The following is a 25,086-nucleotide window of genomic DNA, read 5'->3' on the forward strand; positions in this document are numbered from 1 at the left end:
GTTGAGAGAGGAAAAAAAGGGGGGAGGGAAACACACAGACACACACACACACACACACACTAGAGAAGGGGGGGAAAAAAAGAAGCACCCTTCCTTTGTTGGTTTCAAATTGTCCCAACCAGTTTTTCTGGTTTCGGCGTCTCTGAGGGCAGGTATGCAGGCACACTCAAGCAGGCTGCTGGTTGGGCTGTGGTCGCTCACATCCCTGGGAGGCTGCCTGTTTCCTTCGGTATCTGACACTGTCCTTCTCAGTCCTGTGGTGGGACCCAGGTGTCCCCACCCCTCCCCTGGATGGCTGCTCGGTGGTTGGAGGGAAGCTGTGGTCTTAGAGCCCCTCAGTTCACTTTCCAATAGAGACTTCTCCACAAAGCCTGCCTCTTAGCCCAGCCCAATCCCAAAAGACCGGCAACGATTTCTAGATTTCTGTCGGCAACAGCAACGACAGTGGCCTTCTTAAATCCCCCCAGGCTGGTGGGCTGGCAGGCTGGTGACCACAGAGTCCGCCCTTGCCACCCTTTACGTTAACTTAAGCCCTCAGGTCTCTGCCCAGCATTAACGTGCCTGCCTAGATGGGGAGGGGCGTAGTCAGTTCTCTCCCACAGAGTCTGTTGCCAGAGTCTGTTGTCTGCCCACTGGGTGCTGGGCCTCTGGAGTTCTCTCGGCCCTGGATTCAGACGGGGCTTCTGTTTCCCACTGATGGTGTCGGCCCAGATTGGCTGCTGCTTCTGTACCGTACTCACACTCCGCCGGAGGTCGCCCACCTTGGGCACACCTGGGCGCAGTCCGAAGCGTAGGAGGCCGCAGGCGTGTAGCCGCTTTTGTCCTCACTTGCCTTCTGGAGTCCTTGCCGACCTGCAAGTGTCTGGTTCCTCTGTCACACTCTGTGGTCTCCTATTTTCATAAATGTTGGGGGAACTGTTGGTTGATTATGCTGTTCTTCGGTAGATCCTCCTGTATTTTCCACCAGATGCACGGGAGCTGGGTTCCCTCCGTGCTACTCTGTCACCATCTTAACCCACTCCTGCTTCCTTATGTTTCAAATCATTGATCTGATTCTCAGTTTCATCCACTCTACTGCTGTTTCCATGTAAATTGCCCTTTATTTCAACTAGTGTCTCCTTCATTTCTGACTAGATCTTTTTAGTGCTGTTGAGGTCCTAAGTTCCTCAAGCATCCTTATAACCAGTATTTTGAACTCTGCACCTGATAGATTGCTTATCTCCATTTTGTTTAGCTCTTTTTTTGGAGCTTTGATCCATATTTTCATTTGGACTGTGTTTCTTTGTCTCCTCATTTTGGCGGCCTCCCAGTGTTTGTTTCTATGTATTAGGTAGAGCTGCTTTGACTCTGTATCTTGGTAGTGTGGCCTAATATAGTACATGTCCTGTAGGGTCCTGTAGCACAACCTCCCCTACCATCCAACCTGGGTACTCAAGGTGCGCCCTTCATGTGGACTGAGTACACTCTCCCCTTGTAGTTGAGCCTTGGTTGCTGTTGGCAGGTCAATGGGAGGGATTTACCTAGGCCAGTCAGCTGCAAAGGCTAGCTGTGACCAATGACAACCAATTTCTGCCCTCTGTGGAGGATAAGCTGTGTGGGGGCAGGGTGGTTTTGCTCCACCGTGGTCTGTAACTGTCCATTGGGTGCATAGGTTCTGGAGTTTCCCAGGCGGTGCAGACCAAGATCAGCCACCACCTGTATTTTTCCCAAGGCCACCCTGCCTGAAGTAGAAAACAACCTGAGGTGGTTGTTTCTAGTGCTGGGCTTGGAGATTCCCAGGAGAAGCCAAGCTGTGAATCTACGCTGGCTGCTGCTAGTGCTACGCCTGGGCTATTTAGCAAGAAGTATAGGGGCTGAGGGCTCACTGAAGCTGCTTGTTGCTTGTTTGAGAAGATTTAAGAAGTTGTAAAGCATGAGCCAAGACCCACCATTCATATGAAAAAGCAGTTTGGGTGAGAGTTGGGTTGCATGGAGCCTCTGGTGATCTCCAGGGTGGGGCAAGCAGTCTTAGCCAGGTTAATGGAGTTTCATATATGGCACTGGCCTGCTGGTTCTGTGGCTCTATGGGGGGTGCTCCAGAAAAGGGAGAGTTCAGAAAAGGGTCTAGAAAAGGAGGCCTTTGCTCTTCTTTCTGTCTTGGAGGAAGCTGTCCACTACTCTTGCCCAGATGCCAAACACTTCAGTTTCTCCCTGTATGCCACTGGAGACTTTCAAGCTACTACCTGGTGCTGGAGCTTGGGGGAATGAATCTGAGTAAATTTGTGTGTGGGTTCTTTAATAAGAACTGCTTGTGACTCCAGAAGTTTCTCCTACTGATTCAGTCCTGACTGGTTTTTGCAGACAGAAGTTATGGGGACTTACCTTCCTGTCTCTGGAACCCTGGGCTGGGGGGCCTGTTGAAGGTCTGGGACTCCTCACTCCTGATATCCCTTCTGAATCTTTATCCAGCACACATGGATGTGGGACAAACCTTTTCCATGTTTCTGCCCCTTCTACCAGTCTGGATGGATGTGTTTTTTCAATTCCATAGTTGTTAGACTTCCATTCAGCTCCTTTTCTGATGGTTCTGAGTGATAGTTCTTCTATATTTTAGTTGTAATTTTGATGTCCATACCCTGTTTTGTAGTTATTTGCATGTAGTCTAATCTTCCTTACTTTACTGTACAATCCTTGCAGCTGAAGAGTTTGATTTATTAAGTGTCATACCCCCCACATAGAGCTTTGAAGTTAGCAAGCGCTCTGTAACTGGGTTGGTCTGTATTACTTTGGTTTTGATAAAGTAGCCTTTCCATATGAAGTATCCATTTTGTGATCTCAGCTGTTGATGCACTTGTGGGATGTAAATAACATACTTTGAAACCAAAAAGATAATCTAACATACTGGGGAATCTAATTAGTAATTACTAGAATTATAGAATAGATTCTTTCTATTGGAGAACATGAAGGACATCTTTTTTTTTTTTTGACAAAGAGAAGGTCACTCCCTTTCTCAGAATATGAAGAAATAGCTTTAGTTCCTCTTAGCATCCACAACATTGTCTTGGTTACTTTAGTGTTTGGAAGGCAACATAGTCCTGGTTTACAAATTTTACTTGAGCCATTTGTGCTGTTACTTGTACACTGCCAACTTTGTGTGAGCACCTCCACCAGAGAAGACTCTAGACTGATTAAATTGCCATACAAGAGGCACATCTGGCCGTGGCCTCAGAGACTCCTTAACTGTAGAGGCTATACTATAGAGTTTCTCATGACAGCCTTGTGATGCAATTTCTTTCTCCCTCTTTTCTTAGTTAGGCTTACTAAATGCTTATCAATTTTACTAATCTTATCAAAGAACAGCTTTTTAATTTTTCTCCATTGATTTCCCACAATTATATTGATTTCTTTTCTTTTCCAAGGTATGCTTACTTTGAGTTTAATGAGCTTTTTTCTAAAATGCTTACATTATTTGATTATAGATCTTTTTCTTTTATTTAAAATGATTTTTGAGTACATACAATAATAATTTTATTTATTGTTTTTCAAGTACATTTGTCTCTATCCTCCCCTGCCACAACTTCCTCCAACCCCAGCCATCCTTACCTCCCACCCTCAATCCTACCCCACTTTGGCTTTGTCATGTATCCTTTATGCATGGTCCTTGATGACCTTTCCTTCTTTATCCCCATTATCCCCTCCTACCTCCCCTCTGGTTACTGTCAGTTTGTTCTTTCAGTGTCTCTAGTTATATTTTACTTGCTTGTTTTGTTGATTAGGTTCTACTTATAGGTGAGATCATATGGTAGTTTTCTTTAACCACCTGGCTTATTTCACTTAGCATACTGCTCTCCAGATCCATCCATGCTGTTACAAAGGATAGGAGCTCCTTCTTTCTTTCTGCTGCATAGAATTCCATTGTGTAAATGTACATAGTTTTTTTATCCATTAATTTACTGATGGGCACCTAGGTTGCTTCCAGCACTCGGCTATTGTAAATTGTGCTGCTATGAACATTGGGATGCATAGGTCCTTTTGGATTGGTGTTTCGGGATTCTTAGGGTATAATCCCAGCAGTGGAATTTCTGTGTCAAAAGGAAGTTCCATTTTTAGTTTTCTGAGGAAATTCCATACTCTTTTCCACAGTGGCTACACCAGTCTGTATTCCCACAAACAGTGCACTAGGGTTCCCTTTTCTGTACAACGTTGCCAGCACTTGTTTTTTGTTGATTTGTTGATGATGGCCACTCTGACTGGTATGAAGTGGATCTCATTATAGTTTTAATTTATATCTCTCTGATGGCTAGTGATGCTGGACATCCTTTCATATGTCTCTGGGCCCTCTCTATGTCTCCCTTGGAGAAGTGTCTGTTGAGGTCCTTTGCCTACTTAAAAAAGTTTTATTTATTTCTAGATAGAGGAGAAAGGAGGGAGAGAAACATCAATGTGTGGTTGCCTCTCATGTGCCCCCCACTGGGGACTTGGCCTGCAACCCAGGCATGTGTCCCAACCAGGATTCACATTGGCAACCCTTTGGTTCGTAGGCCAGTGCTCAATCCACTGAGCCACACCAGCCAGGGCCCTCTGTCCATTTTTTAATTGGGTTGTTTGTCTTTCTAGAGTGGAGTCATGTGAATTCATTATATTTTTTGGAGATCAAACTTTTTTCCAAGGTATCACTTGCAAAAATATTTTCCCATACGGTTGGTACCCTTTTCATTTGCTGATGTTTTATTTAGCCATGCAGTAAGTTTTTATTTTGATGAAGTCCCACTTGTTTATTCTTTCCTTTATGTCCCTTGTTCTAGGGGACATATCTGTGAAAATGTTGGTGTGTGGAATATCTTGAGATTTTCTTCTCTATGTTCTCCTCTAGGACTTTTATGGTGTCATGAGTTATATTTAAGTCTTTTACCCATCTCTGAGTTTATTTAACATAAAGGTCATCTTACCTAAGCTCCTTTTTCTCCTGACATTTTCAGGTATAATCTAGCTGTTTAACATACATACTATCTCAAAATAGCATGAAGTTGTTTTTTTAGCTCAGTTCTCATGTTATTTTCTGTGAATACATGTATAATAGTTGGTAAATTTCATATATGTATTTTACCAAATATTCTTTCTTTACATTTCATATTGTAGGTGTCTTTTATATCTTTAATATTGAATATTTGAATATTTAGTTTGCTCTATTCAGTTTGTGAAGCTCCATGATTAGTAATGTAATTTCTATTGGATAGGGTGACCCCTTTGTTCTAGTCCTAATTAGTTTTCCAAGAAGTCCAATTTTAAGCAGTGGGTCTGAATATCTTCTTTAGTAATACCATGTGTTTTTTAATTGCATTGCTTGATAGATTCCATAAGGATGTAAAAAGACTATTTTAGATGTGGTTTTGACAGTATTTTTAAGCTTCTAGCTTTGCATCCTACACTGACTTATATATTATTCAGTATTTTTATACATTTTCTCTCCAAAGCTCTGTTATATATACATCATTTTCTTAATCCTTTAAATGTTGTTGCAGTATTCTGTGGTTAGCAAATGCTGATTTTCTAATTTTGGCTGAAAGGTTATCCAGAAGATAGAGTTTAAGTGGTCTGAAACAGTTATATGGTTAATCAGTGATAAAGCTAAAAGAAAACTATTCAAGCATTCTAGCAACATCTTTTCCCATTTTATGCACTACAAAATTAGATCTTAAGCAGATAATTAAAAATAAATTCATTGAATGCTTATGCTGCCCATATAGGTGCATTTCATCTTAAACCATAGATTTAGTCATGAAAATTTGAGCATAAATTATAAATAGATTTATGATGCTAATATATTTGTAATGCAAAAAATTACTTGGAAGTTCATCTTTGTATAATTTGTATTTGTTGCCATGCATTTATTCAACTTATCTTATTGATCATCGCTTATGTTCAACAAGTGAATGAGATTCAAATTTGTATAAGCTGAATTTTCTTAAAATAAGATATGCCTATTTAAAGACAGAATCCATAGGAACATAAATTTATCAAAAAAAAAGAGAAGGGAGAGAAAAAATGAGAATTTGGAGTAAGATTATCACTTGAGTATTGATATTTAGACAAACCTCATCACCTTCACAATCCCAAATAAAATGACTGCAAATTTTTAAAATATGAAGAAACAATATTAGTTAGTGTTGGAGTCCAGGCGTTCCATTTGCATGCTACAAACTTTGAAGAATTTCCACTAGATATAGTGCAGATGGGACTATATTAAAGAAGTATACCAAAACCAATTTTCAATTTCACTTCTTAAGAAAGTGACAAGAATTGAGTTGGGGGTTAGCATATTCTGCAGAGGCTTCCACTTGGCATACTTTTACAGCTATTGATGGATTAAGAGTGTTACTAGGAAGTCCAGGATAAGTCACACTAAGGGAAAAGCAGGTCCTGCATTAAGACATTTCTCTGATGTGACAGGCATGCACATAAAGGAATGGTTACACATATTCTGTTCCTGGAGTGGCAGTCAGGTCAATTTATAAAATACTTACATGGAAAAATTTGAAGTTTTTCTTGTAAGGAACTATCCATGTCCTCATTTTCCCCTCTACTTCTCTTAACATGCTGTATGTGAATTTCTATCAATTCCCACTGAGAGGAGAAATCAGAACATTAGAATAGATGGTGAAGGAAGGGAACTTACCCTATTGTGAGGAAAACATCAGCCTGAATAGGTTGCTCTTTGTTCAAGAATGAACAAAGAAACCCAACATAAAGTTTCTGAAAGGACTGCAACATAAATGGAGAACATAATATTTAATAGGCAGAGGAAGAAAAAAACCATTTACTTCAATTATATGTTTTCTATAGGAAAATGAATGTTTTAAAAATTATTTTATTTATTTTTAGAGAGATGGGAAGGAAGGGAGGAAGAGAAGGAGAAAAAATTGATGTGGGAGAGAAACATTGGTTGGTTGCCTCTCACACACCCGGACTGGGGACTGAACCTGCAATGCAGGCATGTGCCCTGACCAGGGATTGAACTGGCAATCTTTTGCTTTGTAGGATGACATCCAAACAAGTGAGTCACACCCATCTATCCGAGCAAAATGAATATTTCTGTTAAGTTTGCTTTGTGCTTTCTATTGAGTGCAAGGAAGTAACAACAAAGTAAGCAGTTAAAGCAGACTCTGAAGTGAAAGCTGGAAGGAGAAAATGTAATAAGAGAATACATTTAAAATATTGCTGGGGTTGTTCACGTGGGAAGCAAGTGGAAGAAGACAGTGCTCACCAACTTTTTACTTGTACCTACTCATTTATCTCAGGACCAGCTTGACACCGAATAAAAGGCAAGATCCCAGAGATCATGACAGACCTCACTGTTCTTCCAAAAAGAACCTCCCTCATACAGGTACTGGAAAGGCCAGATATCTCAGTTATTAGAGGATTTTGGAGATGGAGGTGCTTTTCCAGAGATCATATGGCCCACTGAATGTGGGATGAAACAAAAAACAATGTCAAATTTACTGACTATTCAGGTAGATGCTGAAGGAAAAGATAAATACAATTGCTTGACAAGGACAGTCAAAAGACAAGGTCATTTACAGCAAGTACAATGACCTGTTTCCCAGGGAAATCATGAATGTAGATGACCCAGACCTGCAAAGACCTGATGAAGAAGCTATTAAAGAGATAACAGAAAAGGCAAGGGTAGCCTTAGAAAAATCTTCTGTATCACAGAAGGCTGCTGTGGCCATGCCTATTTGAGCAGCTGAGAAACTGGCTCCTGCCCAGTATATCTAATACTCACCATTTCCACATCAGGAAATGGCTTTCAACTCTGGAGCAAAATGGAGGGTTATTCAGATGGTGGAAATGCACAAAGATCCTATGGAATCTTCAAGGTTCAAGATTAGTAAGAAATTTCCTTGGGTATCACCTTCTCCTCTTTCACCTATCATTTATTTTCCTTAACTAAGATGACTGTGAAGACACAAAAAATGGAAAATTCCTTCTTATATTTCAAGCTGGAAAATTGCAAAGGGTTATACAATTCCATTACACAAACACTTGGCTGCTGATAGAAGAGGAGGGTAGACAGCTCACATAAACGAAAATTTTGCCAAACTGACTGAAGCCCTCTACAATGCTGATCAGAAGGCTCATGAAGCTGTGAAAATGTGTGCTCAAGTAGAGAGAAAGATGTCTCAAAAAGACAAGGAAAAAGAAGAAGAGAAACTTAAGAGAAATGGCCCAGAAAGTCAGGGAGAGAAGAGCTAGGATCAAAACCCATGTGGAAAAAGAGAATGAGAGGCACATGAGAGGGATTAAATCTGGCATGACAGGCAAAAAGAGACAGGGAAGCTCCTGATAAGAAGTTGAAACTGCAGAGAAATTAAAATCGAGATATCAGTGAGTTCATTGCTCTTGGTGTGCCCAATCCTTGGACTTCCAATGAAGTTCAATATGACCAAAGGTTGTCCAAACAAGCCAAGTATGGGCAGTGGTTTTACAGGTGGCAAAGATGAAATTTACAATGTTTCTGATGAAGCCTGGAGAAACAGTAAAGAGTTAGCCTAGAATATTTATAGGCCCAGTAAAAATCTGGATAAAGACATGCCTGGTGATGATCTAGAAGCCAGAATAAAGATCAACAGATTTGTTCCCAGCAAGGAATTTTCTGGTTCAGATCACAGGCAAGGAGGTCAAGAAGGAGGTTGTTCAGTTTGAGGAAGATCTTTTTGGTTTGGACAAGGTTTTAGAAGCAGCTAACATCATAGTGGCTCTGTCTAAAAGACCCTCAGATAGCAGCCACTCCAAGGAACATCAGCATGAATACAAGAAGAGGAGGAAGGAGTAGATATACCACTCTTCAAAGTGAATGGATTATCCATAACCCTAATGATGCAAGTAATATGAGGGAACACTTTATAAATGGGCCATATAAAAACCAAATCTGGGTGTCAGACCCCAGCACTATTTTCTATTATGGGAAAAATGGGAGATGGAAAATTCTACTTTGAAGTATTTAGTTTTTTTAAGAGTGGGTTGTGTTTGTGTTTCTATTACCTTTTGGCATTTATAGAACACACTTCCTCACAGAAGAAACTAAGACCACTTCCTTTTGTTTAACGTCAGTATTTTGAGTTTAATATTTTGTATAAGACTGAGAAAAGTTATCCCAACCACAGTGAGTATAAGGATGCTCACATATTGGAACTGTCCTGCCAAATGATGTTTGCCTGTATTGTGTTCTATTTTAATTGGGAGTAGGAAAAAGAAGCACTTGCTTGGTATACCTGTTTGTTTCAAATAAAAACATTTAGTCTACGGCCATACCACCCTGAACACGCCCGATCTTGTCAAATAAAAACATTTAGATAAAAAAATATTGCTGGATGAGACTGTAGGTGAAAGGCAAAGGGAGCTCTCCTGAAGAAGGCAGAAATGTGAGGAAACTTAAAAAATGCATTATATGTATTAAAGAAAAAAATTGAAACTGGAGAAAGTGGGATGAGTGATGGAAAAGGTAAACTTAAGAAATTTCCCCAGCCCTGGCTGGTGTAGCTCAGTGGATTGAGCACGGGCCTGTGAACCAGACTATCGTGGTTCGATTCCCAGTCAGGGCACATACCTGGTTTGCAGGCCAGTTCCCAACAGGGGACTCATGAGAGGCAACCATAAATTGATATTTCTCTCCCTCTCTCCTTCCCTTCCCCTCTAAAGATAAATAAAAACATAAAAATCTTAAAAAAAGAAATTTCCCCAAAACACAGAGGAAAAAGTTAGATATTTGAGCAGTGAGACAGATATTGAAAGGTTGGACAGAGGGTGGTGTTCTTATATACAGACAATTGTTCCTACAGAGTTAGAAATTAGGTTAAAAACAACTGAATCAACTAAGCATACCATAAGAACATAATAAAAACAAAACTGACTTTCTCCACTATAAAAAGACATAGATCTGTAGATGGAATGCTTATTATGTACCGGAGAAAATAACAAAAGATGAATGATTAGATGTATCCTTGCAATTTTGTTGATTTCAAGGATAAAGCAAAAACATCACCATGCATTTTGACAGAAAAAGTACTTTAACCCCAAAGAAGGAGGAGTTGACATCATATTGTCTGCATTATCAAATGCCAGAAGACAATGAATCAGTATCTATTGCTTTTAGGAAAAAGTGTTTGTGAACCAGAAATTCTAGACTTAGCTAAAGTGTTACTCATTAGTGAAAGCAGTAGAAAGATGTTCTCAGATATATAATTCCTCACAAATATGCCATGCACATACTTTTCCTGAGAAGTATGGAGTACATAATTGAGGATGTACTCCAGCCAATTATAAAGCAAATTAAACAGTTCAACCATGGGAAAGTCATGAAATAAAAGGATTAGTGATAAGCAATGGAAACAAACTTATAAGTAACTATGAAATAAACTTAAAGTTCAAAACAGAATGTAAACATTTGAAATATTTATGGGAAGACAAAATAATAATAAAATGAATCCCAAATGCAAGATAGGGATATAAAAAGGAAAAGTATATTACTTTTCTCTATCAGGTAAGTTTCAGTATGTATTACCTTTTAGAATTAATACTTGAACTGACAATTCTTTAAAAATGAAAAATAACAATCAAGAGAGAAAAGTATTTTTTTTCTAAGATTATTTTTAGAGAGAGTAGAAGGGAGGGAGAAAGAGAGGGAGAGAAACATCAGTGTGTGGTTGCCTCTTGGTGCCCCCAGCAGGGACCTGGCCCACAACCCAGGCATGTGCCCTGACCAGGAATGGAACTGGTGACCCTTTGGTTCACAGGCTGGCGCCCAATCCACTGAGCCACCAGCCAGGGCACAAAGTTTGTTTATATTACCTTTTTCTGTAAATGTTCTTTAACTCTGCTTAATAAACATATATACTTTGTATGTTTAACTATGTTTTTAAAAAATGATTGTAAATAAAACTGTATCAGCACATGAACATTGTATATAGACTGGTGATGGAATTTTGTGTTATGTTAATCTTCAGTAAATATGGGTATGAAAGCATATGCATTTTTTAAAAGTATATATAATTTGGTATAGCTAAATAATCAGAATCACATTAGGAAAGATTAATAAAATACGGGGTTCTAGGTGGCAGAAATACTCTGTACTTCTTTCTGTTCCTATTTTTGTGTCTTTGTAATGCAGATACATTTTTTTACAGTGGTAAAGTAAAATTCATTAAAATAAAATTCCTATAGATACAGCAGAGTTACAGGCAAATTTATGGTATTAAATGCTTTATTCTTCCCCCATCCCAAATAAAAACAAACTAAGCATTTAACTTAAGGCATTGGAAAAAACATACACACTAAAAGACATCTGAGAACTGAAGGAAAAAAATCATAAACTTAAAAGCAGAATTTTGTAAATAAGTAAACAGATTTGAACAAGTCTAAGAGTTGATTCTTTGAAACAGAATTAAACTTGCAGCTTGTTCCTAATGAAAACAAACAAAAATACCCAAAATAATATATTTAAATTACAAATTCAGAGACAGTAAGAAAAAAAAATAAAATAAAATAAAAACAGAAAAAAAAACAAATTCAGAGACAGTAAAATGTATAGCTTATGCTAATAGGAAGTGAATATTACAGTAAATATTAATTAACAAAGTTGACTAAAAGAATGCTGATATTGGCCAATATTAAAGTGCCGAAGAGCTATTCCTACTGTTAAAGTGATTGTCTCTAAGTGGTAGGATTATAGACTATTTCTCCACTTTGTGCTCTTTAGTAGTCTCAAAAAATCTACAATAAGCAAGTACTAATTTTTATGACATACGAATAAAACCAACTGAAAACACCAGGATCCCCCAGCTCCTAAAACAAAGTAGGCAGTTTGTTCCTTTTTAGCTTTAAAGGTAGAAATAGCTGCCTTTCTAAAATTTAAGTCAAGCAAACTATTGATGTGCAGTGAAAAGGCTGACAAGGTTCAGAGAGCCTGTTAATGGGCTTAAGAGGCCTTTTGACTCCAGATTGACTGATGGCCCAGGGACCACTAACAGCAAATTGAATTTCTAGATCAATAGCTGCCTTCATGGTCCTCTGATACCTCCAGAACAGGAGAGTAGAAACGCCAAGTACCACACAAAGTACTTTCTCCATATAAAAAGGCAATCTTATTTTTGGAAATGAAAATTACTTTAATTATGTGTATGTCCTCTTTATCTTGTTGAAAGTGTTCTTACAAATGCAACCGTTTATGCACACCCATTTTTAAAATTCCCACTTGGTAATGTCACTTTGCTAGGACCAGATAAATGACATTTTTTTTCTCCAGGGATCTTATGTAGTTAGAAAGGTAAATGAAACAGGATATTAGAGTATGATGAGTGGAGATATGTACAAAATATAAGCACATTATAACAGTGAGAGTGTGACTGAGGTAGCATTTCCTAAGTTTATGTTCCCAAAGAACTTGAACTCATTGAATTATACCTCAAATTAAACACATTAATCTAAAAGTAACTTTTGAGAAATAACATTTGGGTGTTTGTGGCTCACATTAACATATCAAAGGACATACAAGATCCTGAGATTTAAAAAAATCTGTGGAACTTTGTACAACTCAGTATTTCCTCAAAAAATGTGTCATTGGAAATTTCTTTTCTGCAGTCCTTTATAAAGAGCTCAGGTCTCCTATGGATTGAGGGACACACTTTGAGCAATGTCTATTGAAAGTGTACATTAAATGGAATGAAACCCTCTTAATTCAGAACACTGACTTAGTTTTTGAAGGTTTTTGTCTGTCTTGAAAGAATAGAATCAAATCACATCTTTAACATTGTATCAACTTCCTTTGCTGTATTAAAGGGAAGTGAAGCACTCCAGCTAGAAAGTCTTCTCAAAAGACTAGATTCTAAACAGAGAGAATGTATGATATACTCAGTGTTATTTATAGGGAATATGAACTGTGAAGTTCCTGGTAGGGCATGACCTTATTTATTTATTTTATTATGGGTGACATCTAATATAGGTGGGCTTTAATTGTTGCCTTGCCTTTTGAATTAAAGAAGGGTGCTAGAAATATGATGGTTTATTTTTCTATTCTCTTCCTAATATCTGCCCCATTTCAAGTATTGTCATTAACTCCCAGGTGTTAATGAAGTCTGTTATTCATTCATGTTAAAGAAATCTTTGATGACTGCTCTGTTTCAGGCATTATTCTTACATTGGGTATATATGTACATTGTGAACGAGACTGACAAGATTGTAAACTTAAAATCTACTGGGGAAGATAACAAATGAACATATAAATTAACAACACAATCTTAAACAGTCTTAAGTGCTATGATTAAATCGAAACAATAAGCCAAGGATTTTTTTCCTCCCAGGTGAGAGGAACACTATAGATTGCTGGCCAGGGAGGGCTTCTCTGTGGAGGAGAACTTTGAGGTAAGAACCAAGTGGTAAGGAGCCAGCTGATTTTTCTGGATCCAGATAAAAGGGCACAAAGGAAACTAAAGAGATATGAAGTATTCTGGGCCTATCTTCATTTATTCATTTTTTTGAGAGTAAATGAGATTTTCCATTTTAAAAATGGCATTTCTCATCCAATAATGGGACTTCTGGATTTAGGTGTGTGCTTTGGCTAGCAAAGTTAAATTTTGTAGCTCAGATATTTTCCTTAAAATGTGGATTCATTTTAATTTCTCAGAAAGGACAGCTGTTTGACGAGTGGAGAGCTGAAGCTCTTCTCTGTTTCTGTCCTCCTGATGCTTTTGAAACCCTTCTGGAGAACAGTATTTCTAAGTGGCACATATTTGGGAGTTCAGGTTCAAAACTCATCACCTGCCCTGGCTGGTGTGGCTCAGTTGACTGAGCGCCGGCCTGTAAACCAAATGGTTGTTGGCTCGATACCCAGTCAGGGCACATGCTTGGATTGTAGGCCAGGTCCCCAGTAGGGGGCACATGAGAGGCAACCACACACTGATGTTTCCCTCTCTCTTCCTCCCTTCCCCTCTCTCTAAAAATAAACAAAATCTCTAAAAAAACTGATCTTCTCAATGCTGTTTTAAGATTGAACTGGTTTGGCCCCCATCATTCTAAGCTCCTCTACAGACATCCTTGGCATATTATGACTATTAGCTGACTAATTTTAATCTAAGTCAATTTCCTTTTAGATTAAATGCTAGTGCTTGTTTATCTGTAGAAATTAGAAACTACAAATTAAACAGCCACTGAATTTATGAATTTAACAACAACCCATATGGATTATAGAATTCCTATAACAAATACATTTAGGGAATAAACAGAACAAATCACCTAGTTCACTTTCAAAATTCAACATTCCTTGCTTTCTTTTGAAAGACAAGTAGGACAGTAATTTTATTCACCAACTCCTCAGAAACTTAGGCTGCAGAGAACAGCAGTTTGGATTGGCAAACTCATTGTACCCAATGGAATTCTTACTTTTTTACTGATTATGCTGACACAGTCTGCTAGGAGGAAAAACCCTGATAAAATCAAGGGAAGATCCCCTTACCCTTCCTCCCATCCCATTGTATCATATTATACCAGGCAGAAGCACAGAAGTCTTCTGAAGATGTTTTGAGCAAAACATTCTGTCCTGGTTTTTTCTGTGCCAGTGGGTTTGCTGAACACATCCTTTGCCTGGGACACAGGCAGAGTTCAAAGTCTATGTTGTCAGTCCAAATACATCCTTGACCTGGGGCATAGGAAGAGTTCAAAGCAAGTTTTACAATGTCAACCCAGGGAGATGATGCCTCTCCATTTTTTTTTAGATTTCTGACTGCCCTCTCTGCTTAAACATTGTAGAGAAGACTAGTGTTCTTACGCAAGGTGGCTAAGGTGTGGTGGAGTGGCTGATCTTTGATTGTGGCAATCTCTTGAATTGTATGCAGGGCCAGGCCTGGGTGGGCATACTGGCAAAGGCTTTTGGGAACCCCATAAGGAAGGAAATAGGGAGCATCGGTTTCCACGACAACTCGCTCTAGTGGGATCTTTTTCAGAGCATCCCGGGCCTGCCAGGCAGAAGTGTAAGTCAAGACTGCTGTGAAGCCCACAGACATGTTGGGAAAGTACTCCAAAAGGGGTTCGATGACTTGGTAATTGCCAGTGAAGCAATGCCTATGGATCTTGTAGTCAGGGGGCACATATTTTTTCATGATGTCCAGCAGATCTTTGTCGGCTTCTCGGCAGTGGATTACCAGTGGTTTCTTTAGAGACACAGCCAGCTGTAGCTGTCTCTCAAATATCTTGTGCTGCTGTGGGATAGATGTACTGCACTTATAAGAGTAATCCAAGCCTATTTCTCCAAAAGCTACAGCCTTGGGATGCTGTAAAGCTTTCAAAATACTTCTTTCTTGATATTCATTGTAGTAACGTGCAAAATGGGGGTGACAGCCAAAGGCTCCCCAAACCATATTCTCTTTCAACAGCTTTTCCCATAAACCATCCTTCATTGTGCGAGGATCACAGAAATTAGAGATGCAGCCCTGAAATTCCTTAGGGAAGGAACAGCTATACATTTTTCTGAACTTGGTAAAGGTCCCTTTGAAAGACAACTTGGAATAGAGCATGTCCAAGTGACAATGGGTATCAATGAAACCCTCCTTCAGGCTTTGTTCCCAGTGGCTCCTTGGCAGGGAATTAGATGCATATCCTTCCCAAGGACGTGATGTTGTTTCCTCTTGGAATGTTCTTTTCTCCCTCACCATGGCTTCTGAACTTCTGGGAAAATTAAGTGAACAAGCATTCTGGGAAAGACCTTCGTCTGCTGCCTTCAGATCTCTGGACCAGTTTTTGGAGTGCACTGTAGAGCTGGAGGAATAATTACTCAAGAAGCTCCAGCTGCTCTTCCCAGCCTGGGATGTATTGTTGTTGCTGCCACCCATGGAGAGATAGTGAAAAGGCATAGGACAGTTGGTCCAGTAGCTGACATTGTCATTTGAAGGACCACTGTACAAAGGAGGCTGGTATGTGACATGGTCCTTGGTTAAGGATGAAAGCTTTAAAATTCTTGGGAGACTCAGTGAGTCTGGCTCCTCCTGAAAGAATCTGAATGCAGAAATCTTATCCACACTAGAGCAGTCATTTCCTGGAGAGGGGTGCTTAATCACCACACTCCTTTCCTCATGCTTTTGGGTTTCTGAATGAGAGTCACATTTGCCTAGAAATTGTAGGGTGCAAGAGCCTTTATCAAAAATGACTTCTTTTGAGTCATCAGGTGGCTTCTCACTGGGTTTCTCCTGAGGATCTACAAGTATTTTTCCATCATAGAAGTTACTGTTATTTGGCAGAACGTTTTCCTTCACTCTGACCTCTGGGGCTGACACTTTTTTTTTCTGGGTAACAGAGAAGGTGACAGCACTGGCTGGTCTTTCTCCAGGATTGGGATGCTCACTAGCACTCGGTTTTGTAGTAGCGGCAGCCTCCCCCTTTCCTTTTGGCATTGATTCCACCAAGGTGCTATAGATGGCTAGCCCATAGGTCATTGAAGAGCCTCCATCTTTCTTTCTACCTTTATTTCTCTGGACCTTGTTTGTTTCGTCTCTGTTATCATTTTGAGCCTCAGCTTTGGCTACAAATTCAGAGTTCATGGAATTACGGGAACTGTATTTGGAATTAGTTTGTAAGTTGTACTCATCCTTTAGAGAAGCCATTTCTAGAAAGGGGCTGGCGGAGTGTGTAGGGGGCAGCACAGAAAGGACTTCAAAGACAAAAGGAATCCGGAGTGCTCTGAGTCAGGCAGTTTTTGGGTGCTGCTTCATCTTTACCTGGGTCTGAGGAATTGGAGGCAGAGGAATTTCCCTGGTGGAATAACCCCCCTGGCACACCTTCGGGCTTTCAGACACTCAGGGATGCTGGCCTCTCCTGAATGTGATTCAGAGCTATGAGGTGGCCGGCTACAGAGGGACACATCACTGGGCTCCTAGAGGCATTTGCATTTGCTTGGGGAATCCTACCTCTGTGCCGCTCCTGTGGTGCTTGACCTTGTGCCGCTGCGATGGCCTATGGATTGGCGCCCTTTCTTTCACTTGCCTGTCATAGTTCTTGGTTTTCCAGAGATGTCAAAGGCCCTGCACTGAGTTTGTGATTCAGTTCTTTAGAAAAGTCACAAGGTTGGAAGATTTACTGAAGGCTCGGTTTGGCGTGCAAGCCTGCAGCGTACTTCCGCTATTACTAAGCACTTTTTTGTCCAAAGCTATTCCGGTATATCAGCGTACTTCCGGGTATTAAGGCATTTCCGGGTATTAAGGCATTTCCGGACGGATGGGGGTGGGGTTATAAAGTTCTTCTTCGCGGTTTGGACCAGAAGGTCTACGAGATTTCAAAGTTCTTGAAAAGACTGTGAGGTAGTCTAGAGACCATATACAGAGCACCCTTGTGCTAGACATCTAGCATAGAGGTCACGGAGATTGTGTAGGAGGGCAGAGCCAAATCCAGTTCCGGGGCAGAGCCAAATCCAGTTCCGGAGCAGAGGTGGGAGGGACAGAGCGCAGCTCATCCTACCAGTGGGGTCCTCTCTACATGAAGTACATCCTTCAACTGAATGGGGTTGTAGGTAAGGGCGGTTATCGAGGCAGCAAGAGGGCCAGACGCAGAGGGCAGAGGGCAGACGGCAGACGGCAGATGGCAGAGGGCAGGGCTGGAGCGGGGAGTGGAGGCGAGGTGGGGGAGGGTGGAAGGTGGAGGAAGGAGGGCTGGGGGATTTGGGTGGCGGAGGGGGGAGGGGGAGAGGGAGGGGGAGGGGAGTGGGATGGGCAGAGGGCTGACGGGTGTGGGGGTGGGGTTTGGGCTGAGGGCAGGGTACTTGGGATGTAGAGCAGGGAAGGGAGATGCAGGGAGGAGCAGCGCATGAGGAGGCTTTGCAACTTTCCGACCTCATATCAAGTCAGTCTACCCTTGGAGCTGCCACCATGGTTTGTCTTTTGTTCATTTTTTCCCATCTTGTGTTCTGAAAATGTATTTACAGTTTTTAATACAACTTAAATATACATGCTTTCAAAAACAGTTTTTGTGGTATGATACCATTTTCAATCCTGTTTTTTTTCACTCAGCATTTTTACATATCCTAAATATTTTTCTTATTGCCATAGTTTTTAAAAAACATCACTCTAGTGTCTTCATCATAATCCAGGAGTGTGTAGATGTGCCATAATTCACCAAATTATTTTGGATAACTCTTAAGTTCTTTCACTTTAGATTTTTCTGTAATGAAAAAAAATGCTGCAAAGGGCATTTTTGCATGTTTCTCCATACTTTGGGTTTTTTCTTTGGGTTATTTGGCCAGAAGTGGAGTTCCTGAGAAGTGTAGGAAAGTTAAAATGTCTCCTCATAGAACCACTTTGCCCCTGAAATATTGTAGTAATTTAACATCCTATCCATGATCAGTAATCTTATGAGGTCCATTTAATAAGAGAAACAAATCCAGTGACTCACTGTTATTTTAACTTGCATGTACCCAATAATTTTTAGAGTGAATACTCTCCTTTTATTGATGGACATGCTCCTGAATTTTAAGTTCTTTTTCATGCCTTTTTTAGGGCGTTTTAAAAGCTAATTTAAAAAATAATAAAATGAATTAAACTTGCCATATTCTCTAAAATTTTATTAGTATTTTTAATGAACAAAAATTCAACTAAATAAACTTAAAGATCCAGTTGACTTTATTGAATGAGTCATGAATTGGACAGCATCCCGCGTACTAAATAGGCACTCCAAGAAGTACAAAATAGAAGGTTTTTATAGGCGGAAACTAAGCAGGACAAAGTTATTATATAAGAAAAGAAAGGATTGTTTCAGACAAGGTGACCGCCTTTGGAGAAGAGTGGCAGGGGTCTAATTAGGCGTGTTACCTCACTGGTGTTAGAAAATTCTAGACTGATTGGTTTAAGGTCACCTTCCTGGGACGGGCTGAAACTGAAATTAAGTCTTGCTGTCTTGGAGGCGGGTGATTCCATGTTGGCTTATTGTTTCTTCTTCTGCTTCACAGAATGTTTATTTTTTTTTGTTTATTAAAGTTATAACTTGCTTTTTGTAGTCAAATCTTAATTTTTTCTTTTACAATTTTCTTTTTCTACCAAGTCTAGAATAATCATCCTTTCAAGGCTTTGACACATTTATAATTGTTTTTTTTTAAGGATAAAAGGGGTTGATTTGGTATAAATAAGTTAACAATCCACCTGGTGTTTATCTTGGATTATAATTTACTTTAGGTGGGGATATACATTGATCATTTTCCACCTTAGTATGTTTTTCACTTATTGATATTGACTTCTTGATTTTCACTTATTGATATTGATATTGATAGTGACTTCTCTTTCATCAGGTATTGAATTCTAATATGTAATAGAGTCTGTTTCCAGACCTTCTAGTCTTTTTCACATAGTAGTATGTCTCTTGTTACTCTGTTATAGCACTATTTTAATAATTAAACCATTATATCATAGTAAGCTATAAAGTCTGGGAGAGTTAGATCTCCTACATTACCCTTAATTTTCACAATTATCTCTAATAGCCTGACATTTTTATTTTATCAGATGAACTTAGAGGTATTGTTTTTTCATTTCCCTCCAACATAGTGATGAAATATCCATTTGAAATATGGTATTTGAGTCTGCTTATTTGAAATATACTTCACTTATCCTATTAGTCAAGTTCTTCTCTATCTCCTAGTAAATATTTTTAGAGTTTTATCAGGGTCACAGAGTTTTCATTAGAACTAATGTTACGTGCTTTGTAATTTATTCTACTGTGAACATCATTTTTTTCTCTCACTGTATTTTAAGCTGGCTATTGCTAGTACATAAGAATATTTTTTATTCACTTGTGGTTATGCTGATATTTTTTATTTTTTCTTTGTTTTCAACCTTTGTGTATGGCATTATTTATTTTACCTGCTTATAGTGATATTTTTGTCTCTCTACTTCTAATATTTTCACTTCATACCTTCTTATATTGTACAGAACTCCTAAAAACAATATTAAATAAAGATGTTGGTATGAGTTTTTTTGTTCTACTGCTGATTGTGTAGACAAATAATTAAGTATAATGCTGAAATTTAGGTTGTTTTAAAGCAGATGCTTTTTAATCTTGTACAGGAATTATTTATTTTTTAAAATGTTGGTGGTAGGAAATAGTATGTGATTATATATTTGCCCTTATTTCTTAATTTGTAAACATCTTTACATCTGCGAGGAAAATGCTGCTTTTTGTGTATTTAGGTAGTTTGTAACTGTTATGGACTATTGAATTTTGTTTTCTTGTATTTTAGTTAGAATCATTGCTCTGTAAATCCTTAGTGAAATTGCTCTGAAGCAGTAGTTTTCCACCTTGGCTTATACATTGTAATTGCCTGGAGAACTTTAAAAATCACTAATGCCTGGGCCAACTCTGAGATATTCTGATTTCATTGTGTGTATGTGCTTGTGTACATGTTTGTGTTTGTGTGTCTGTTCCAAGCATCAGTTTAAAAAGCTCTACAGGTGATTCCAGTGTGCATCCAGGGTGAGAATTACTGCTCCACAGTTTACATTTTTCTTATAGTAAGTCTATCAGGCATCATAATTCACCTTCGTGACCTTTGGTCATTGTTGGTTTCCTGGGGAAGTTACATGAGTATAGTATTTTGGTAATCTTCCGTGTTTTTTTGAGCATTCAGAAGAATCCATTAGTGAATCATCTTAGTTGTAGCCTTTGCCAGGGCAATATTTTTGGTAATTTTTTCACTTATTTGGTTATTAGTTTATTCATGTGTTTTTAAAGTATATTTTATTGATTATGCTATTACAGTTGTTCCATTTCCTCCCCTCTTTATCCCCCTCTGCCAGTAGGTACCCCCTATCCCTCCAGCAATCCACCCCTTAGTTCATGTCCATGGGTCGTACATATAAATTCTTTGGCTTCTACATTTCCTATACTGTTCTTAACTTCCCCTTGTGTAATTTCTACCTACCAATTATGCTTATTTCTTGTACCTTTTCTCCTATTCTCCTCCTTCCCTCTCTCCACTGATAACCCTCCATTTGATCTCCATTCCTGAGTTATTTGCTTAGTTTTTTTTTACATTCAGTTGTTGATAGTTGTGAGTTTGTTGTCATTTTACTGTTCATACTTTTGATCTTTTGCTTAGATAAGTCCATTCAGAATTTCATGTAAGGGCTTGGTAATGATGAACTCCTTTAACTTGACCTTATCTGAGAAGCACTTTATCTGCCCTTCCATTCTAAATCATAGCTTTGTTGGGTAGAGTAATCTTGCATGTAGGTCCTTGCCTTTCATGACTTTGAGTACTGTATTTTGCCATGTATAAGGCGTGCACTTTTTGCCAAACTTTTTGAGGGAAAAATAAGGATGTGCGTTATACATGGGTAATATAGTACTAATTCTGTACCTACATAAATGTTTTTAATACTTTTATTTATGCTTATGTGCTAAAAATGTAACTTTGGAAAGCAATAACGATGTCTGTATGCAAAATAATACCTGGGAATATGATAATCAGTTTTTTCTAAGTATAAATAAATAAAAATTGAGTTAAAGATGAAAATGAAAACATTTTTATCTGAAAGTTTAGGTCAAAAATGTGGGTGTGCACTATACATGGGGACGCATTATACATGGCAAAAAATGGTACTTCTTTTCAGCCCCTTCTTGTATATCTTCAAATTTTATTAGGTTCAATACTTTTTGTGTTTTTAAACTTATTCTTAGCACAATAATTATGTAAAACAAAATCCATTTTAGACTGTAAAAAAGAAAAAAAACCACATTGATTTGGACAAAAAAGGCTGAAGCCTGGGAGACACACATTTACTTAGCAACCTGATTTGTGTTCCACTGAGACAAACGGCAGGCCGCCTTTTATAGTGAAAGTTGCTGCCTTTCATAGAGAAAATTCCCATCCAAGTTTCCAATTTGATCTGTTTTATGCAAGTTGGGGCAGGTCTCAGTCCATTGGTCGAAAGATGAAACCAGGAACTTCTTTGCAGTGGTTGACTCAGAGGGTGTAAGCACGCAGGGGTGTAGTACAGGAGGCTGAAATCTCAGTCTGTATCTTTTCTGAAATGCAGAGTGCATCAGAGACCTCTGTCAGCAATGGCTGCTAGGCTCTGATTATGAATTTGGTTCCAGTTAACCAAGAGAAGTGCATTTTGAGAGACATACGGGGCTTGGCAAAAGTAGGTTTACAGTTGTGAGTACATGAAACAGAATTCTTGTATTATTATTTATTAATTATTGTATTATTTTCTGTGTGAACAACTGTAAACCTACTTTTGTTCCACCCTGTATTTCATCTTGGGATCCACAGTTATTGATTGATTAGGAGTGGCAATTCTTGTTTATAGCTATGTGATACATTTAGAGTTGTATTAATTTGTGATCAATTACTATAACTTGCATAATTTCTGTATTTTAAATTTATTAGAGTTTTTAAAACATAACCTACATAGGGGAGGGAAATATTTTTCCCTTTATTCTTTTAGGTTCTTGACTGAGATACCCTTGTAATAAAGGACAGATTAACAGGAAAAAAACACATTCAATGACAATATATGTCTCCTGTGTACGTGGGAGAGACTCAGGAAAACTGAGTAATTCCCAGAAATGGTGCAAACCAACACTTTAAATGTTGTCTCTAGCTAAAAACAGAAGATGTGGTAGGAAGGGGGAGGCCAGTTATGGGAGGTTATCAGAAAAGGCACAGTAAAACCAAGGGTATTGTTGCATAGATTTAAGTCCTTCGCTTTGCATTGATAAGAGTTTCTAAAGACTTAAGAGTTATCCTTCTTTTCCTGGTACAGAGGGGAGGACAACTTTACAAATGGAGATTTCCCTTATAAATGTAATTGTCTCTTACAAAAGGGTAATTTTTACACAGAGTTTTTCCTGTGTCTGCAGTTTCTTAAAAATAACTAGCCCAAAGTAATTCTTATGCCAAATAGACATATTTAGAAGTGACATATTCTGCTCCCCTTCATTTTCATTGTGGAGTTTTGTAGCCATGTATTATCAAGGCAATTAAAACAGACTTAAAACAGATTAACAGGAGGAAAACAAATTTTGTACACATGGGAACCCCATAGAAATAAGAGATCTCCATTGAGGCTTGTATCCTCCCTGAGATAAGGAACAGGGGGTAGGACTCTAGGGCTTCAAAGGGGAGTAGGACAATTCACAGGAAATTGGGAAAAGTCAATGTTTGGCCAACAAATGTTGACCATGCCATGCAGATAAGTCATTGTGATACAAAGTTTTCTCTGATAATAGCTCTCTTCCTGGTACAGGGCCCCTATCTAAATTCTTTTAGGTAGTTAAGGGGAAGGTCAAAAGTTCTTTCTGAGTCTGTTTCACCCCTATTATCTTCATCTGAAAATAATTCACATGCTAAAGTGGTACATTCTCAGTGGGGGAGTATATTCTCTTCTCCCTAACAACCTTTACTGAAAGCTCCATAAAACCCCAGCTCTATTGTCCTTTTAGGTAGTCCAGCAACATCTTTTTACCTCCTACTGTTTTTTAAACCACTTTTTAAAAAAGATTTTATTTATCTTTAGAGGGAAAGGGAATGAGAGAGGGAGAGAAAAAGCAATGTATGGTTGGCTCTTGTGTGTCCTCTGATGGGAACTGGCCTGCAACCCAGGCATGTGCCCTGACTGGGAATCGAACTGTGATCCTTTGATTCACAGGCCCATGCTCAATCCACTGAGCTACAGCAGCCAGGGCCCTCCTACTGTTTTTTTTAATTGGAATATAATTCATATACCATGCAATTGACCATTTTAATGTGTCCAACACAGTATGGTATCCAATATCATTTTTAAAAATTTAAGTAAAATTTACATAACATAAATAAATCAAGTCACCTTAAAGTGTGCAATTCAGTAGCATCTAATATATCCAGAGTGTTGTACAACCATTACCTTTTTCTAGTTCCAAGACATTTTCATCACCCCAGAAGGAAACCCCGTATCCATTCAATAACATCTTATGAGAAATGTTCACTCAACATAACTATGACAACATTCTAGCTGAGTTTATTTATTTTTTTCAATATATTTTATTGATGAAGCTAATATAGTTGTCTCATTCCCCCCTTTATTTCCCTCCTCCCTTCACATCCCCCCCACCTGCATCCCCCCCTCTCCTTTAGTTCAAGTCCATGGGTTGTACATATAAGTTCTTTGGCTTTTACATTTTCTATACTAACCTTAACACCCCCCCCCTGTCTATTTTCTCCCCACCATCTATTCTACTTATTCTCTGTACCTTTTCCCCCTTTCTCTCCCACCCCCTCTCCCATTGGTAGCCCTCCATGTGATATCCGTTTCTGTGATTCTGTTCCTGCTGTATGTGTTTGCTTACTTTGTTTTTTTCTTTTTGATTTTTTTTAGGTTCAGTTGTCCATAGCGGTGAGTTTGTTGTCATTTTACTGTTCACATTTTTATCTTCTTTTTCTTAGATAAGTCCCTTGAACATTTCATGTAATAAGGAGGTGGTGATGATGAACTCCTTGAACTTGATCTTATTTGGGAAGGACTTATCTGCCTTTTCATTCTAAATGAAAGCTTTGCTGGATAGAGTAATCTTGGACGTAGGTCTTTGGATTTCATGACTTGGAATACGTCTTTCCAGCCCCTTCTTGCCTGCAAGGTTTCTTTTGAGAAATCAGCTGACAGTCTTATGGGAACTCCTTTGTAGGTAACTGTCTCTTTTTTTCTTGCTGCTTTTAAGATTCTCCCCTTATCTTTAATCTTGAGTAAGGTAATTATGATGTGCCTTGGTGTGTGCTTCCTTGGGGCCAACTTCTTTGGGACTCTTTAAGCTTCCTGGACTTCCTGGAAGTCTATTTCCTTTGCCAGGTTGGGGATGTTCTCCTTCATTATGCTTCCAAGTATGTTTTCCATTTCTTGCCCTTCTTCTTCCCCTTCTGGCACCCCTAGGATTTGGATGTTGGAATGTTTAAAGGTGTCCTAGAGGTTCCTAAACTTCTCCTCATTTTTTTAAATTCTTGTTTCTTCATTCTGTTCTGGTTGAATGTCTCTTTCTTCCTTCTGGTCCAAACTGTTGATTTGAGTCCTGGTTTCTTTCCCATCACTGTTGGTTCCCTGTGCGTTTTCC

At 38.9% G+C, this 25,086-nt stretch overlaps 2 protein-coding genes and 1 pseudogene across 2 annotated transcripts in view; 2 read left to right on the plus strand and 1 right to left on the minus strand.

Annotated features, from left to right (window-relative positions):
* Window positions 1-8,812, plus strand: part of LOC119000650 (SNW domain-containing protein 1-like) — a 31,841-nt pseudogene extending 23,029 nt beyond the window's left edge.
* Window positions 1-25,086, plus strand: part of EFHC2 (EF-hand domain containing 2) — a 232,957-nt gene that overhangs the window by 49,479 nt on the left and 158,392 nt on the right. The window lies entirely within an intron of this gene.
* LOC119000653 (putative deoxyribonuclease TATDN2) lies at window positions 14,766-16,625 on the minus strand. The gene has a single exon (XM_037065733.1). It carries the CDS (start codon window positions 16,623-16,625, stop codon window positions 14,766-14,768), a length of 1,860 nt encoding a protein of 619 aa, XP_036921628.1.

Source organism: Sturnira hondurensis, unplaced genomic scaffold, assembly GCF_014824575.4.
Source record: "Sturnira hondurensis isolate 20B ecotype Veracruz unplaced genomic scaffold, ASM1482457v3 Scaffold0016098, whole genome shotgun sequence".
NCBI lineage: Eukaryota > Metazoa > Chordata > Mammalia > Chiroptera > Phyllostomidae > Sturnira > Sturnira hondurensis.